The following is a 17,077-nucleotide window of genomic DNA, read 5'->3' as shown; positions in this document are numbered from 1 at the left end:
AGGGGGAAAGGATCCTGCACTCTCTCTAGATGTGCACAGACAGCTCAGATTCTATCTAGATAGGACTAAACCATTCGGAAAGTCTGATCAATTAGTGGTTAGCTTTGCTGCAGGGGCAGAGGGCAAAGCCATCTCCAAACAAACAATTTCCAAATGGATAGCACACTGCATCCATTTCAGTTAAAAGCAACATGGAAAACCTCCCCCTAAGGGGGTCAGGATTTGCTTCACCAGAGCAGCCTCCACCTCTGCAGCTTTCCTCAGAGGAGGTCCCCACCAGGGACATCCTGGAGGCTGCCACCTGGACATCTGTTCACAGTTTCACCAAGCATTACCACCTGCCTATCTTTTTCAAATCCAGGGCAGACTTTGCCACTGCAGTTTTGCAGGGCATCCTAGCCAGCCCTTTGACTGCCTCCACCCTTTTCCTCAGCTTTGGGAATTAACCCAAATGTGATGACTGCAACAGTGAAACACTAAGAACATAGTACAGTTGTGTACACTTACCATAAATGTAGATGTTTGTTCACTGTTGAAGTCCTAGTTTCCCTCCCTCCATCCCCCTCTTCTCTTTCTATCCGTACAAGGAACATTTTGTTTTTTTCTTTCTACTGGTGGGGTTCTTTCACCATAACCTGGCTCCCACTTGGGGGCTCCTGACAGGGCAAGAAAAACTGATATAATGGCATCAGCTGCATTACTTTATACTACTGACGACTTGACGTCAGTCCTGAAGCGACAGCAACCGATGCAGAAATACTAAGCCTCTGGTATTCGGGCCAGCTGAGGGGTACCCTGGCAGGGATAACCCAAATGTGATGACTGCAACAGTGAATACACTCAAATATCTACATTTATGGTAAGTGTACACAACTGTACTTTGCTGATTGATGAATGCCTGCATGCTTTTTGAAAACTAAAAACCATGGTCATAAATCATTGATATGTCAGCAAAGTTTTGAAAGAAAAAGGCCAAATTGAGCCTCAGATAATGAAGTTCATTTAACCACCCTTTGCATGATGCAGCAGGCTGCATGTTTGCACATGCATGGGTACCACTGATCACATCCACCACTCTCTTTGCTCTGGTTCCTTAGTTACATTGTCCTTTGTAGGCATCGAGGGCAGAAGTGGTGCTTTAGATGTACATGTTTTGGGGTACAGTATTTATTTCCTTCAGCTGTTGAACCTACACCCACTTTCTTGTTTCTGAACTTTATTGTAAGCATGTAAAACTGCAAATCTTACCTGTAGTTTGAATGGGTATATTTGCACATGTATGCAATACTGGCTTTTAATAGCGGTATATAGAACAAAGAGACATCACCATTGTACTGTATGAAATACCAATGCATGTCCTGGTAGGAGTAGCAAAGAGTGTTGACTGCAGACTCGCGATTTATTACAGTAAAGAACAACAACTTTATGAAGGAAAGACGGTTTATTTGTGAGAATTGTGCAAAAGGCCACAAAACTGTTTTACTGTTTAATATATTTCTGATGTATATCTGCTGAGTATGTTTGCTAGTAAAATAACCACTGAAGACACGGATAAAATTAGCAATCTCAAGTATCAAAACAAAATGTTAATTTAAAACTTATGTATTTAATATGGGCTTTGTAGTATTTTGATTTTTTTCACTATTTTTTCTGCTGAATTTCAGGTGAATTGGTGAAACGAGTGCCATCAGTCATGGGAACTGCAACATAATGAAGTTAAACAAAATAAACACTCCATGTAGAAAAGCACATGTATTGTGCACTTTGACTGTTCTGGTTCAGATTTTATTTCTTTTTGAAACTCCATCGTCATCAACATAAACTTGAGAACCTGTTTAGTAGAGTTTTACTGTGAAAGTGATTGATCAACTTTCAGCCTCCCATTGATCCGGAAGTTTGTACTGTTTTAGGAATGAGTCTTCCAGTTCCTCAGAAAACTTCGACAAAAAGAACAGGGAAGAAGATATCTTTCTTTACAGAGCAGAATGCTCAGGCTGTGTCAAGACAGTCTCAGTCACAAAAGGGCGGTGTACAATGTGGAGTTGTGCCCAGTATGGAAAACCCTCAAGCCATAGTTTCTTCAAAGTCTGACTTGCCTTCCAGTGTTTCAACCTGCACAGGGACGATTCCAGTAATTTTTGCTCCAGACCGACATGAGCAGCTTGTCCTTCAAGCTTCCAGTGTTGATCAGCAACCTCAGGTGAAGTGGACAAATTCAGTCATGGCAAACTGCTTACCTGATAGGGGAGAGACTACTTGGCATCCAAGTAGCACATGGAACCAGAATGTGACTGTTTATGACAGCAACCAGAAAGGGGGCCAGATGGACATAAATGTAGGTAATCAAGGTTTTCTCAGCCAGATGTTTGCCAAGGGGAGTCATCAGCAGGCAACAGCACCACCTCAGGAGACCTTGAAGAGGAATGCAGAGAAAAGTGTTAGCACATCTCAGGCAGAACAGTATGGAGATTCTGTTCAACAAATACTGAGTCAGAATGCTCAGTTGGAACAGTTGGCTGCGGCGAGACAGAGTCCATATAATTTTGTGCAAGTATCAAAACAGCAGCAGCAGCAACAGACTGCAGCATATCCTCTGCAATCTTTCCGCATTGCATTTGGATCACAAGGCCAGAAGCCAGCCCTATCAAGCTTGTATCTTTTCCCCCAGCAACCTCCTGTTTCTACAAGTTCCAGTCTGACCTCTCAGCAAAAGTCTCATAGCTTGCCACACTTGCCAGTTTTTGAAAACTACTACCACCAGCAGACTGCAACCCATCAATTGTACCCCTTGCAACAGGCTGTGGTGAGTCAAGGCTCTGTTGCACCAACTCCTCAATTACACCTGGTCGGCCATTCATTCCAACAAGCTGCAGATGTGAATCAGGATGCACTTCATGTTTTAGCTGCAGAAGCTCAGACACGGCAGCAGCTGTCGCAGCAATCCCAAAATTCCCAACCAAGAAGGTCCAGGAGACTCTCAAAAGAGAATGCTTCACAGCAGCCTTCGGTAGTAGCAACTGAAGATTCTAATCCTGTTACTGAACAAGAAAACAATCCTTTTATGCTCACATGGCAGCAACAACAACAGCTACAGATGCAACAGCATCAAAAACAGCAGTTGCAACAACTACAGCAGCAAAAACAGCAGCAGTTGCAGCAACAACAAAAACAGCTGCAACAGCTACAGCATCAAAAACAGCAGAAGCATGCACCACAGCAGCAGTTGCAGAGTCAGCAGCAACATCCTACACAGCAACAGCTGCAGAGTCAGCAGCAACCTTCTGCACAGCAACTGCAGAATCAGCAACAGCATCTTGCACAACAACCACAGCAGCTGCAGAGTCAACAGCAACAACCTACACAGCAACAGCTGCAAGTTCAGCAGCAGCATCCTGCACAACAGCAGCAGTTGATGCAGAGTCAGCAGCAAGACTCTGCACAGCAGCTGCAGCAACCAGCACAGCCACAAAGGTCACAGCACTCTCAACAGCAGCCAACACAGCAGCCGCAACAGCACAGTTCACAACAGCAGCAGCAGCCACCACAACCCCAACAAAAGCAGCAGTGGCAGCAGCACCTGCTCTTTGGGACCTCTGTACAGAGCCCACCTGAGATAGTTGTTTACCACCAAGAAACTGACCAGCAGAGGCGAGAATCTGATCCATGTCAGTGTAAGGAGAACTCTATTACAGTTTTTGGAGCACAGACAGAAAATGGGAAAATTTTTATGGGTCCAGATATTAATATAAAGGATGCCCAGTCCACGGGACAGACAAATTCTTCTCAGGATGGTGCACTAAGGACAGATGCATGTAGCACTGTGCCGGGTGGAGTTATACAGAGTACAAAACGTAAAAGAAGGATTTCTCAGGAGGCCAACTTGCACACATTGGCCCAGCAGGCTGTTGAACGCTCTCTTATGCAAATGACTGCACAGAAAGTAAGTCTGTTTCCCCCCTTCACGCACATTGTTTAATGTATCTTCTTTGTTTTGCTACTTTCAAGGTACAGGGCCTAGTATAGGCCTTACAATTTGTGTACTGTGTATGGGGATGTCTGCTAGCTCAAATTCCTGATGAAGAAAGGAACATCAAATGTTTAAGTGTAGGCTTTGGGTACAGTACGTGCTTTACAAGATTTGACAGTACCTTTTAGTTAATGATTGATAATTCATTGATCATGTTTGGATTTCATTCCTGGTAGTCAAACTAAGACATGCATTCATTACAGGAAAACGCCACCTCCAGTGATGTTCCCGAGGTTTTTTTTTTCTTACTGTAATGTCACCTAGATAATGTTTAATGCTGAGAAAGCCTTTACCACCTTTGTTTCCTTTCCACTGGTTTGCCTGCTATAAATTATGAAGTTCCCAACATTTTCCCTATTCAGGTCTTGCATTGTTCAGAAAGGAATTTTTCTGCCTGCGTGACCTGTCAGACAATAACAATTCTGTAGTTTTTAGAGTTGGTTGCCATCCATGGTTTTACAAAATGGGATTCTTGTTTAGGTCAGCAAGGGGCTTATAAACAGATAAAGTGAAGCTATTTTTTCAGAGATAATTGTGATTAGTTATACTGTAGCGGTGCATAAACAAATTGCTAAATATTTTCATTTTTTGACCATTGAACTGTTGCTTTTATTTATTTAACTACATATTTAAGCACAATAACAAACCTACAGACTTTGTTCCCATTTAGTTCTTAGTGGCAGATTTCAGTAAATTATGACAGACTGACTACTTTCTTACTGTGCAGAGTGAGTGGAGAAGAGATGTGGAATTTTTACTACAGCTAATTCATTACATTTATGTGGTGATAATTATCATTAAAGTTGTGCATTCCAGTTGCAAACTCCCTCTACTGAAAGAAAAAAGAGATGTGTATGTAGCACAGATTTACTTTCTAGAACCCGAGTGTGAGGCTGGTCTTATGTACAGCACAGAGAAAAAAAATACTACTTTGTCATGCTCAAGGATTATGCAATACAAGAACAAAAGTAGGAACTGTAATTCTTGAAAGTGTGTGTTAAAGAGAAGAAAAATATAACACAAATTCAGGAGCCGAAGGTTGACCTGTTTTTCAGCAGTCCAACAAGAAAGTGTGGAATTGTACGGGTGGATATAACATAATTAGAGAAATTAAGTGAAAATACTTTTGAATATAGTACTTTTTTGTATTTACAACATTTGGGATTAAAAGTGCATATCTTTCTAATAGAGGCATGTAAGAGAGGCAGAAGTTTTTGTTCCTCAGACTACTTGAAATAGCAGCTGTCTGTTGCACATGTTTGAGCAAGACTCCTGCAGAACATGGATAACTGACACTTGAAGAGAAACTGGGGACTAACAAGTACTACCTGGATTACAAATTGCCAACCTTTGAAAAAACATTGCATTTAGCTACTTTATTTTGTAGAGACTTTAAAACTACTGTGAAATCTATCAGTGGCTGACTTGCTGTCACAGAAGACATAATTCAGAGTAAAAATGAGAAGCAGTCAGATTACTATTGCTTTTTCTTCTGTTGTTCTGCCTCGATGGGGGAAAAGTCCCACTTCCTTATGTTGTTGCATGACTTGTACAAATGGGACTTGATCTGGATTCTGGCAACCATAAGGTGAAGCTAATGAGACCATGTTAGTACCTCTGGTGGTCATTTTGTGGAAAAATGTGAAAATATAACAAAATGTGTGATTTTTGATTGAAATAACACTGAATATTGAGAGGTGGGGGGGGGGGGCAGAACTTAAGAATCAAAGTGGAATATTCTTTTAAGGATGCAGACATTTTCTTAGTAGATAGCCTACGTGGTGAGGAATAATGTTTTTTAATGTAATTAGCAAAGCTGTGTTTTCAAGTACTGATTGTTCACTTGTATGTCTCATTTTTTCCTTATGTTGGGTGAGAAAAGAAATAGTGCACACTATTTAGTTTATTTCTGTTGATTGCTTCATAGACATTTGTTTATCTGGGGAGTTCGACTGGGTATTACATACCCATTTGCAGTGGAATCCTGTGGAGAAATGTTCTAGAGAGTTAAATAACATCACATAAAACAGTAAAATAGATGTAATTAAAAAGCATATATACATACAATTTTAAAGTGAAATGCATAGGATACAGTAAAACATGAGGAGACGCCAGTGAAATTACAAACAAATATGATAATCAATATATACAAAAGTTTTAGAAGCATCGTTTACTATACCATAAACTAGTCAAAAAACATGGTAAAAGTCCCCTCTAAGAATGAGGAGAGGCAGGTGTTTGAAAGGGTACAGATAGATAATATGATGCAAGGTTAGTAAGAATGTAATGTATTTCTTGATCTAGATCATACAGGAGAATTGCATGGGCATAGCCATGAGGTATTGAAAAGCTCTTTGAGATGGAACTTAAATACTTGGAAGCTTGACTGTTCTGATATAGAGATCACCCCAGGTACTGATTTTTCCTAGGTTCTTCTGTCTCTGGGTGAACGTAGATGGGAAAAAGTGGCCACCTACCCCCTGTTGGACTCCTCTCAGGCTTTGAGGAGGATGTGGTATACACAGAACAATTATACGTTTTCTCTTGTCCAACCAAAGATGAAGATTCTCGTTCCCCAGGCTTCTGCGTCTGAGTTTATAGTTTCACAGAAATGCTAAGCCCAATGGAGAATGATTTTAAAGGGGGGGAATTAAAAATGTTCCCCCTCAATAAAAGGTGCAGTTTGGCACAGAGAATTGAACAACCTCAAGCAGTCTGCTATTTCCCTTTACAATTGGTATTTTTGAAGATGTGTTCCACAATGCTTTACTGGAACCACTCTCCCAGCATGCAACCCCCAAAATGCCTGGCAGGTTTTATTGGGTGCATTAATGCCATCATCATTAATAAGCAATCTAGTTGTAGATTCTGCTGTTAAATCTGAGGATGCATGTAGGGGATCCAAGATTGTGCTAGACCCACTCATGCAGGGCAGTGGTCTCAAATCACTGGCCTCAGAGCCAGATGTGGCTCTTGAGCATCCATTGTACATCCTTACAAGGCTGTCCTGATGTGTCCAAGAAGTGATCATTTATTCACACTAAACACATCAGATGAAACAGAAGACTGCTCTGATTTCTCCCTTCTTATTGGTTCATTTGCATCTCTCAATTGAACCAATGATCAGTTGTCTTCCTACAGTGCGTCTTCATTAGATTAGTCCAATAATTGTCTCTGTTGATATTCACACCTTGCATCCAGGATGCAGAATTTAAAGAAGAAGAGAGTAACCTGGTTGTTTGTGATGATTTTAAATTTATTTACCACATTTATTTTAATGCAGAGTGAAAGCAGGTTAACTGTTCACTCTCTCTGCTTACAGAAACAATGTGAAAATGAAGGAAGGATGTACATTTGGCAGACGTAATTAAGCAAGTAATAGATGAGTTCATGAATGTAGCATAACAGTTTTGTGATTGTAGTAGCAGCAGTAGAGTCAGTGAGTCAAGTCATGACCGTGATGTAAATGTAGAATGGTAAATGTATTTAGTGCTTCTCTTGGTAAATACAAGCAAAATGTAAATGCACAGTGTTTGCCCAGTGCCTGGAGGAGGGGAAGTAGAATTATTAACATTCATATATTGCCACACACACACACACACACACACACACACACACACACACACACACACACACACCTTAAGACAGTGAATGTGCTTTATGATACCTTGTACATGGGGAGTATGGCCTTTGCCGGGGAGGGATATTTGTCACCTGTGTAATTTGACTTTTTGGGGTGTAGGTGCTAGGGTTTAACACTTGGGCTACCTCGTGGATGCTAGGGTTTAACACTTGGGCTACCTCATGTCAAAAAGAGTAGAATTTTAAACATATTTGTAAAGAAGGTGTACAGTTCTGCCACTTCATTTACTGGATGACATCAGTAAGTATCCATTTATTACAGGTTTAAATTGAAGAATTGTCTTGGCATTTTATATGTTTTGCTCAAGAACAAATTGGTAAATTGATGCATTTGGCAGAAAATATTGGCAAGCTTGTCATGAAGTACTAACCCCCCCCCCCCCCATGTACACAGACCAGGTATTCTGAAATAGGGAATCTCTTTTCCTTCTTGTCTGGGACTTTTGGACTTGTCTGGTTAGAGAGGTGATGCACTAATTGCTGTGTAGAAACATCTTATTACACCCTTGGGCATTTATTTTACTCCGAAACTAGGTGCAACACCTATTGCCTATAATAAATAGCTACTGGAATACAAACGGCTCCTACATTGGAGAGGAACAGGGGGTTCTACTCAAGATTATTTCTACTGCCAGAAAGCCGCACATTCTGAATCTTTCATGCTTAAAACAAATTTGAAGAAGTGCAAGTAACAAGAGGATGGTAACATTCTAGGGTTCTTTCCACTGTAATTTAAGGATGCATTCCTCGTTACTTTGAATATCAAAGATGCCTTCCTTCATACCCCCCACGGTTCAGTTTAACAGAGTAGGGCTCTGAGTCTAGGAATATAACTGAGTGTACAGAAATCCTGGGTAAATCACTTGCAGCAGCATATCGTTTGAGATTAATTCTGATGGTCTGTATCCAAAGAGCTTCAGAATTGCCCCTTCCCATTCCCTCAGGATGGGCACATCTAACTTCTTTCTTCACATCTAAGTTCATTGTCACTTCACTGCAGTAGCCTTCCTCAGAGCTCATGTTAGATATATAGTTATTCATGAAACAAATACAGTGCTGGAAGCTAAAAATGCCTTTGGAATCAGTAGTCTCAACCCATGAACTGTGACCTCCCACTGTCCCTTGCAGTAATGAAGGAATTCCAGTGGAGACATTCCAGGATACCTCTAAATGTATGACTTCTATTTCTGCACCACAAAGCAAGAGCAGAGACTGACAAAAGTCACGTAACGCTCTGCTGTGTGTGTTTGGGAAAGATACCTTTGACCTTGTGACCCTGGGAGCAGAGGAGGAAATGCATCAACCAAGAGGAAGTGATAATAGCCTGGTGCATCATGCTTAGTGTAGAAGCCAGGTAGTCTGGTACGTAAGTGTCAGATAGTACAGACCAGAAAGAATTACTGTGACATGGCCCATCATCAAACCAGGAATAAGGGAGTCACATTTCTGCAGGCTAACCATGATTATTTGGGAGCTAATAATAAAGTTTGATCTGCAGATCCAGGCTGTTTACGTATGCACCCACAGAACTCCGTAGCAGGCTTCCTGAAGAAGGAGGTTGTGACTTCCAGTAAGTGGCTCTTGGACAGAGTCCCTTTGTTGTTTACTGTATTTTTTGGCCCAAGTTATTGGGATGACTGTCAGCCAGATGTCAGTACCCTACTCCTAACTTCTCCTGCTAGGCCTTCAAGCTTATACCCCTCTCCACCAGAGAGGATTTCCCAGCTTGGGGTCACAGCTGCTGGAGTATTATCCATTTGTGAAGGGAGAGAATTTGAGTTGTCCCAAGTCGACATTGTCTACACACTGAGGATTTTTCGGATAATTAACAATTTCCCAAAGGGGTAGCAGTGCCATGGCTCAAACACTCATGTACACATTACTGCTTACAATGTGTTGATGCCCCCCCCCATATTCAAACACACACACAGCACTAGAATTGTTCTCACTTCAGTGAGCGCATTATCACAAAATCCCACACCTTCCTGCAGATATGGGTGAGTTGGTCATTGGTAGCTCAAGCTCATCCTGTGTGCCAAATGTATTTTAAGTTGAATACCTTATAGTGACTAGAAAAAATGGGCAATTGGAATGGTTCGTGTGGATAGGATAGCATTTTTACTACTGTAGTCTGAAAGTAGATGGTTTACTTGTGCACCGTAAGTAAAACTACCCATTGTTTAGATTATAAATGGCTTGATCTGGTTCTCAAGCCATATGTTTGACATGCGTGTCCCACAGGGCTAATTAATGAAACTAGTTTGAGGTTTTTAAATACTTAATTGATTTCTTGTACCTATTGGAGTGTGCCTAATTGCCTGCCATTTATGATTGGCTGGTCGTTTTTTTTTTTTTATCACTCCATAGGAAAGCTCTGCTTAGAAACCTGGAATTTCTGTCAGATGTTTTAATAGGAGTCTTAAAAGCTATTTTGTCATTTCTTTCCTCAATGTAAGTATTTAAATGAATTTTATATCTTTTGAAGTTTAACATGCCCTTCACTGCCAGAGTGGATTTTTAACTGTACCCTGACCACTCCATCCAGTTACAGGTCTTCTTTCAAGCACTTGAAGATAAAGGGAGATAATCTTGTGCACAGGCAGCTGAGATGGTATGTCAGCAAAAGTGTAGACAGACAGATCAATTTGTTTCCTTCATGTAAGACGAGCAAGGCCAGTAATGCAGTTTGCTAGCTATTTGTAACAGATAATGCAAAATTTATGATGGACTGGTCAAGACCCATTTACCTAGGTCTGCTGTACCAGTGCTACCTTCTTCAGGGATATCTCTGGCTAGTGCTTTTGTTGTGATGCTTCTAACAAGATATTCATTCATATGTTCTGTAAATAATGCAGGTTAGATTTCCAGCTTAGAAAAAGAGCAGGTTTTGCCATTTCAGTCTTTTAAGGCATGTTTGCAGGTGATCATCCACGTGTCTCTTCAGATACCACCCTGGTTGGTACTCTGTCCATTCATTCTAGGCACGTCTTATGGCAGTGGTCTGTGTAATGGAGTTTGTCAGTTGCATGAGGGTACTTGGCATGGTCATAGATATTAGAACAGAAATATTATTACTGCGGAAAGGGCGTTGCACTTCTCCTCTAGCACTGCCTGTGACTTGGGCCTACCCTTTTACTTGTAAGTAGTTCACTTTAGGCCACTATGTTTGAGTGGAGAGGAGGGTATTTTGATTTAGAGTACATTTTTCGACCTGTATAATGATCTTCCAGAAGATTACCAGCATGCTTTTCCTTTTCCTGTCACAACGTTGCTATGGTGTACAATTTGGATCATTTGTCAAGTGTGTACTAGGCTAATGGCCCTGGAGCCTTTAGAAGCCTAGCCCATAGGATTACCCTGGCATTGTGCCACCCGACCTTGGATGTTCTTCGTGTTTCACTGTTGCAGTCATCACACTTGGGTTATCTGCCTGCAGGTAGCTCTCAGTCGGCCCGAATACCAGAGACTTAGTATTTCTGCGTCAGTTGCTGTCACTCCAGGTCGGTCGTCAGATCGTCAGGGGTATAAAAGCAGGCAGCAGATGCCATTACATCAGTCTTTCTTGCCGAGGAACCCGAAGCAGAAGCAGTTTGCACGAGTGTCTGTTGGCAGCTACCTGAGTTTTCGTTTCTGAATTGAATTATCCTGAAGTCTTCTAAAGCTAAGTACCCCATTGGGGATCATTTTTTTCTTGCTCTAACTGATGTCAGAAAAAGTTAGCAATTGTCTTGCCTGTGGAAAGCAAATACCACACTGAGATTTCCATTCTTACTGCATCAGCTGTTTAGGCCAAGACCATGACGTACTTCGCTGTTGGTTTTGTGCCTTGTTCAACGCCCGAACTATTCATCGTCGGACCCTTATTGTCGCTAAATACTTTTGTTCTCTATCTTCGTATTCCTAAATGGCTTTGGTAAGCCATCCGACTGCCGATCTTCCAAAAAAAATGTAAGGCTAAAGAAAGAGACCGCACAGGTCCAAAACTGCAGACTATGCTTCCATTAAGCTAGTTGCCAATTCGCCGGTGCTCAGTGAGATGCTTTCGCAGCCTCTGATGCCTGCTTCAGTGGATTCTCAGGCCTCCACCGAGACCCATTCGGAGTCCGGTATACTGTGAGACTCTGCGACTACGGAACCTACAGATGTTTCTACTTTGGATGAGTCTGAAGCCACTGAGCAGGCACCAGCTTCTGAGGAAGTTCTTTGCACTACCAATATTTGACACAAACCGACTTCTTTCGCATCTTCAGTTCTGAATAAAACTACTGAGTTTCTAAGGCCAAGAGTACGTGCTACGCCTAAAAAAACGATGACCCAAACTCATGCACCTCCTTCCTTGCCACAACATCAAATGCTTAAAATGGCAGAGGACCTTATGCTGCTTAGGGACTCTGAGGTGTCTGATTATGAAGACATGCCTTTATCTGCTTATGAGGATTCAGATGCAGAGGAATACATTCCCTCTGCTTCTCCTCCAGAGGATTTTTCTTTTGGTGAAACCTTACATACTTTAAAAGAGCATTTCCACTGGGGAATGCCAAGACTGTAGTCAGTCTAAAAAGAGACTGAAAATTTCTAGATTTGCCACAACATAGGCCTTTAGCAATACTCCCAGTCCTGGATATTGTGGATGATGTCTTTATGGATTCCAGTTTAACTCCTGATACATGACCCCCTGCTTCTAGGAAAACAGACAAGTACTACAGAGTTCCTAACTCTCACAAAGTCCTTTTCAAAAATCCTACTGCTGACCCAGAGGTCATCTCCCAGGGGCCTAAAGGTATGAAAGCAACTACAGCTAAGAATCCTACCCCTTCGGACAGGGATTCCAGAGCTTTAGACAGATGGGTTAAGAAAGTATACACCTCTGCAACTCTCACCATTAGGGCTTTGAATTGCTAGTTTCACATGCCGAAGTAACTAAAACATATTATGGAACTGATTAAGCAAAAAATAGCTACCTTTACAGACTGTGCAGAAATTAAAGAATTACAAGAGCTTATGCATTCTGCAAGCCAAGTCAGCAAGCATACTTTACAATGTGGCTTTGACACCCTAGAGGCATCTTGCAGGGCAGCAGTCACTGGTTCTGTACAAGGCATGTTTGGCTTAAGGAGCAGACCTTGCCAGACCATGTCAAATCAAAATTACTAGACGCCCCTTTGAACAAGGATAATCTGTTTGACACCAAAGCAGAAGAGGTTTTTAAAAAGATGGAAGAAAAAGCTTAATTTATGCAGACAAAGACTTCTTGCAAGTACAGCCTCCTTTATTCAGTAGGCATTGCCCCTTGACACATTGGTCTTTTCCAGCCCCCTCAAGGCCATCTCAAACTAGACCCCAGGAGAAACAGACCACCCAGACTACAGTTTCAGGGATTGCAGAGATCTAAGCAGTGGAGTGCCTCCACTTCAAAAACGGGGAGTGCTAAGCCACCCCCTTACGGAAAGAATTCACAATGACTTCTCAACTCCACTCCCCACCTTTGTCCAACTGGTTGTGCCCCTAGGAGGAAAACTTGCCCATCATGCAAAAAACTGGACTTCCATCACCGAAGACCGATGGGTCCTCAACATTGTATCCCAGGGGTACAAATTTTACTTCTACTCACCGCCAGCCCCAAAAGGGTTCCCAGACCTTCCTCCAAACCAGTGGGCAGAGGCACAAAACCAAATTCAGTCCCTTTTCTCTGTAAGGGCAATTTAACCTGTTCCTGCAGAACAGATAGGTCAAGGGTTCTATTCCAGACTTTTCCTAGTAACCAGAAAAGAGGGCACTTGGCGCCCAGTCCTATATCTTTCCATTCTAAACACCTTCCTGGTGGTACCAAAATTCAGAATGCTCACCGTGCAGCAGTTTCTTCCTTTGCTGGCCAAAGATGCCTGGTTAGCCACCCTAGACTTAAAAGAAGCCTGTCTGCACATCCCTGTCAGGGACTCTTGCAGGAAGTATCTACGCTTCAGGGCAGGATCTCTGCATTATCAGTTTTCTGCACTTCCCTTTGGCTTATCCACTGCTCCCAGAGTATTCACAAAATGTCTGGCTCCAGCCATTGCCTACTGCAGACAGAGAAAAATTCAAATTTACCCGTACTTGGACGACTGCCTGATTCAGACAGACAGTCAAAAATGGTGTTGCAGCACCTGACATTTGTAAAAAAACCTTCTAACCTCCCTGGGGTACACCATCAACTAAAATAAATCAAAACTAGTCCCCAGTCAAAAGATCGTATTCCAGGGAGCAAGCTTGGACACAGCATCCCAGATGACATTCCTTACTCCAGGAAAACAAGCCTATCTGACAGACTACTTCAGTCAAATGACCACCAGAACCCAGCTGTCCACAAGGAAAATCCTGCAGGCCCTAGGGTTCATGGCGTCATGTATTCTACTAGTTCCATATGCCAGACTGCATATGAGGAACCTTCAGTGGTACTTAAAAAGTCTTTGGTGCCAACATTCTTAGGACCTGGAAACTGTCATTCCTGTGATACCTTGTCTAATGGCAGAGTTTCTTTGGTGGACAGCAGCATGCAACCACAACAAGGGGCTGCCCTTTACTCAACCCACGCCGCCCAGACCCTAACCACAGATGCATCAGACTATGCCTGGGGGGCACACCTGGACAAAAAAGTGTATTCAGGAACACTTGAGCCCAAGTCAAATTAATCTGCACATCAACCAAAAAGAGTTACAGCTGGTCAGCACACAGTTTTCAGATCCCTGCTCTCACTAGGGCCCCTGCTAATAAAAGCAGACAACACCACAGTTATGTGGTACATCAGCAAGCAGGGGGATCCCACTCTTACCCACTCTGCAGGCTAGCCATGGCCCTGTGGAACACGGCCTTGGACATGCAGGTCCATCTGCAAGCTCAATTCCTGCCAGGCAAACAAAACTCACTGGCAGACAACTTAAGCAGAAATCTCCTAGACCCGCATGAGTGGCAATTGGAGCCCAGCACCTTCAGCCTTCTGATTCAGAAATGGGGAATCCCAGAGGTGGATTTCTTTGCCACCCCCTGCAATCACCAGCTCAGCAAACTCGGCACCAGGACACCTCACAGCAGGGTCTGGTAAGTGGATGCCCTATCCTTCCAGTGGGTAAACCTCTCAATCTATGCATTTCCCCCTCTGCCCCTTCTCTCAAGAATATTGCTCAAGATAAGACAGGACAGACCAAGGACAATTCTAATTGCCTTGAAATGGCCACGCCAGAACTGGTGACCACTCCTGCGCAGCCTCTCACTGGTACCACCCTGGCACCTACCTGAGAGCCCGACCATGCTCACATAGCAGGGGGGACAGATCTTGCAACTGCAAACCCTAAATCTTGCAGCCTGGCTTATTCCTTGAACTCTCCACCAGTGACCAACCTAAGCAAGCAGGTGCCGGACGTCATTCTTGAAGCCAGAAGACCCAGTACAAGGAAATCCTATGCTAATAAGTGGAAAAGCTATTGCTCCTGGATTCATTCTAAAGGAGAGGACACAACTCTGCTCTCCCTAACTCTAATCCTGGATTACTTAGCGGACCTACTCCACAGATGCCTTTTCTTGTCCTCCATTAAGATTCATGCCTCTGCCATCTCGGCTCATTACAACTCTGAGCCACCCCGATTCTCTCACCCTGTCATCAAACCATTCCTGAGAGGAGCAAACAACTAAGGCCACCAAGGAGAGCACCCACCCCTGCTTGGGACCTTAACTTTGTACTGGAAAAGCTCACACTAACCCCTTTTGAGCCTGCAGCGTCAGCAGACTTATAATTTCTTTCTCGGAAAACAATATTGCTCCTGGCCATCACTTCAGCGTGACTAGTGTCTGAGCTGCAAGCAATTATGGCAGTGGAACCCTTCATTATTTTTCATGCTGACAGGGTCTCCCTCAGGACTAATCTTTCTTTTATGCCCAAAGTGGTGTCCAGCGTGGCTCTCAACTAATCTATCCATTTGCCAACCTTCTTTCCTAATCCTCAAAATAAAGGGGAAAGGATCCTGCACTCTTTGGACGTGCACAGACAGCTCAGGTTCTGCCTGAATAGGACTAAGCCCTTCAGGAAATTTGACCAGTTATTACTCAGTTTTGCACCAGGGGCAGAGGGCAAGGCCATTTCAAAACGGACAATTTCCAAATGGATAGCACACTGTATCAATTTCTGCTACAAACACCATGGGAAACCAACCCCTCAGGGGGTCAGAACACATTCCACTAGGGCAACTTCTACCCCTACAGCATTCTGCAGGGGAGTCCCTACCAGGGACATTTTGGAGGCTGCTACCTAGAGTTTTGTACATCACATTTACCAAGCATTATCACTTGCCTATATTTTCCAAATCCAGGGCGGGTTTTGCAACTGCAGTCCTGCAAGGCATTCTAGCCAGCCCAAACACTTCTTGACTGCCTCCACCCTTTTTACAGCTTTAGGAATCAACCCACATGTGATGACTGCAACAGTAAAACACGAAGAACATGGTACAGATGTCCTTCAAGAATGCAACTGCAGTCATAACATGTGGGGTTGTCCTGCCTCAGGCAGCCCTCGGTCGGCCGGATTCCAAAGTCTGGGTCCGACGTCGGCTGATGTCGCATTTCTCTCCGACGTCAGAGCGGCTGGAGTACATAAGCATCAGCCAACGCCATTTTCTTCAGTCTTTCTTGCCGCGGTGCCCGGCAGAAGCGGTTCGCAAGTGCCGGTCGGTCAGCTCATGTATTCTACGATACAAGTCATCAAAAGCTAAGTACCCGTTGGGGACCTTTTCTTGCCTCAGCCGATGTCAGAAATTACTGAAAAAGTTAACAATTGTCTTTTTTGTGGTAAACAAATACCTCATAAGGATTTCCACTCTTACTGCCTCCCTTGCCTGGGCCCAGACCACGACGTCTCGGCCTGTGTAGCCTGTGCTCGCTTCAACAAGCGCACTCTCAGGCGCCGGGCGGAGTTCGCTGAAGATTTTTTCGGCGATAAATTTGCTTACTCCATGCCGTCTGATCTTCCGACATCGCAAACTCCCAAAAAGCGAAAAGACCGGGACCGACATCCTCAGCCCGCGTCTACCACCGACTCCTCGCCAAAACCTAGCGCGGGTGCTCTGGTTCCATCTGAGACGGTCTCTCCACCGCTCCGAACCCAAGACACGGCATTACCGACGACTCCGATTCCAGACATTCCTCCGACGCCAGTTATAGATTTTCCTCCGGATACCGAAACCGAGGAAATGCCCGAGACCATTGCTGTAGACAAGGTCACTCCTGCACGTGGAGCTGCCAGGCCTCCTATGGCCATGTCTATTAAGGCCTACACTAGGGCTAAGGCAGCCAGCAAAACAAAGCATATTACTTCTAAATCCTTACCTCAGCCGACTCCGGAGACACAAATTATGTCCATGGCTGCTGATTTAATTAACATGA

General features: G+C 43.4%; 1 protein-coding gene across 1 annotated transcript in view; it reads left to right on the top strand.

Moving 5' to 3' along the window:
* Positions 1–17,077, top strand: part of MIDEAS (mitotic deacetylase associated SANT domain protein) — a 336,978-nt gene that overhangs the window by 40,634 nt on the left and 279,267 nt on the right. The window contains exon 2 of the mRNA XM_044074090.1: positions 1,665–3,940. Coding sequence (XP_043930025.1) covers positions 1,913–3,940 — 2,028 coding nt within the window. The 5' untranslated portion in view covers positions 1,665–1,912. The remainder of the gene's footprint in view (positions 1–1,664; positions 3,941–17,077) is intronic.

The sequence above is a fragment of the Protopterus annectens genome, chromosome 6.part0 (assembly GCF_019279795.1).
Source record: "Protopterus annectens isolate FY-2018-M chromosome 6.part0, PAN1.0, whole genome shotgun sequence".
Lineage (NCBI taxonomy): Eukaryota > Metazoa > Chordata > Ceratodontiformes > Protopteridae > Protopterus > Protopterus annectens.
The sequence above is the reverse complement of the archived record's forward strand: the minus strand, read 5'-3'. Positions and strand labels throughout refer to the sequence as shown.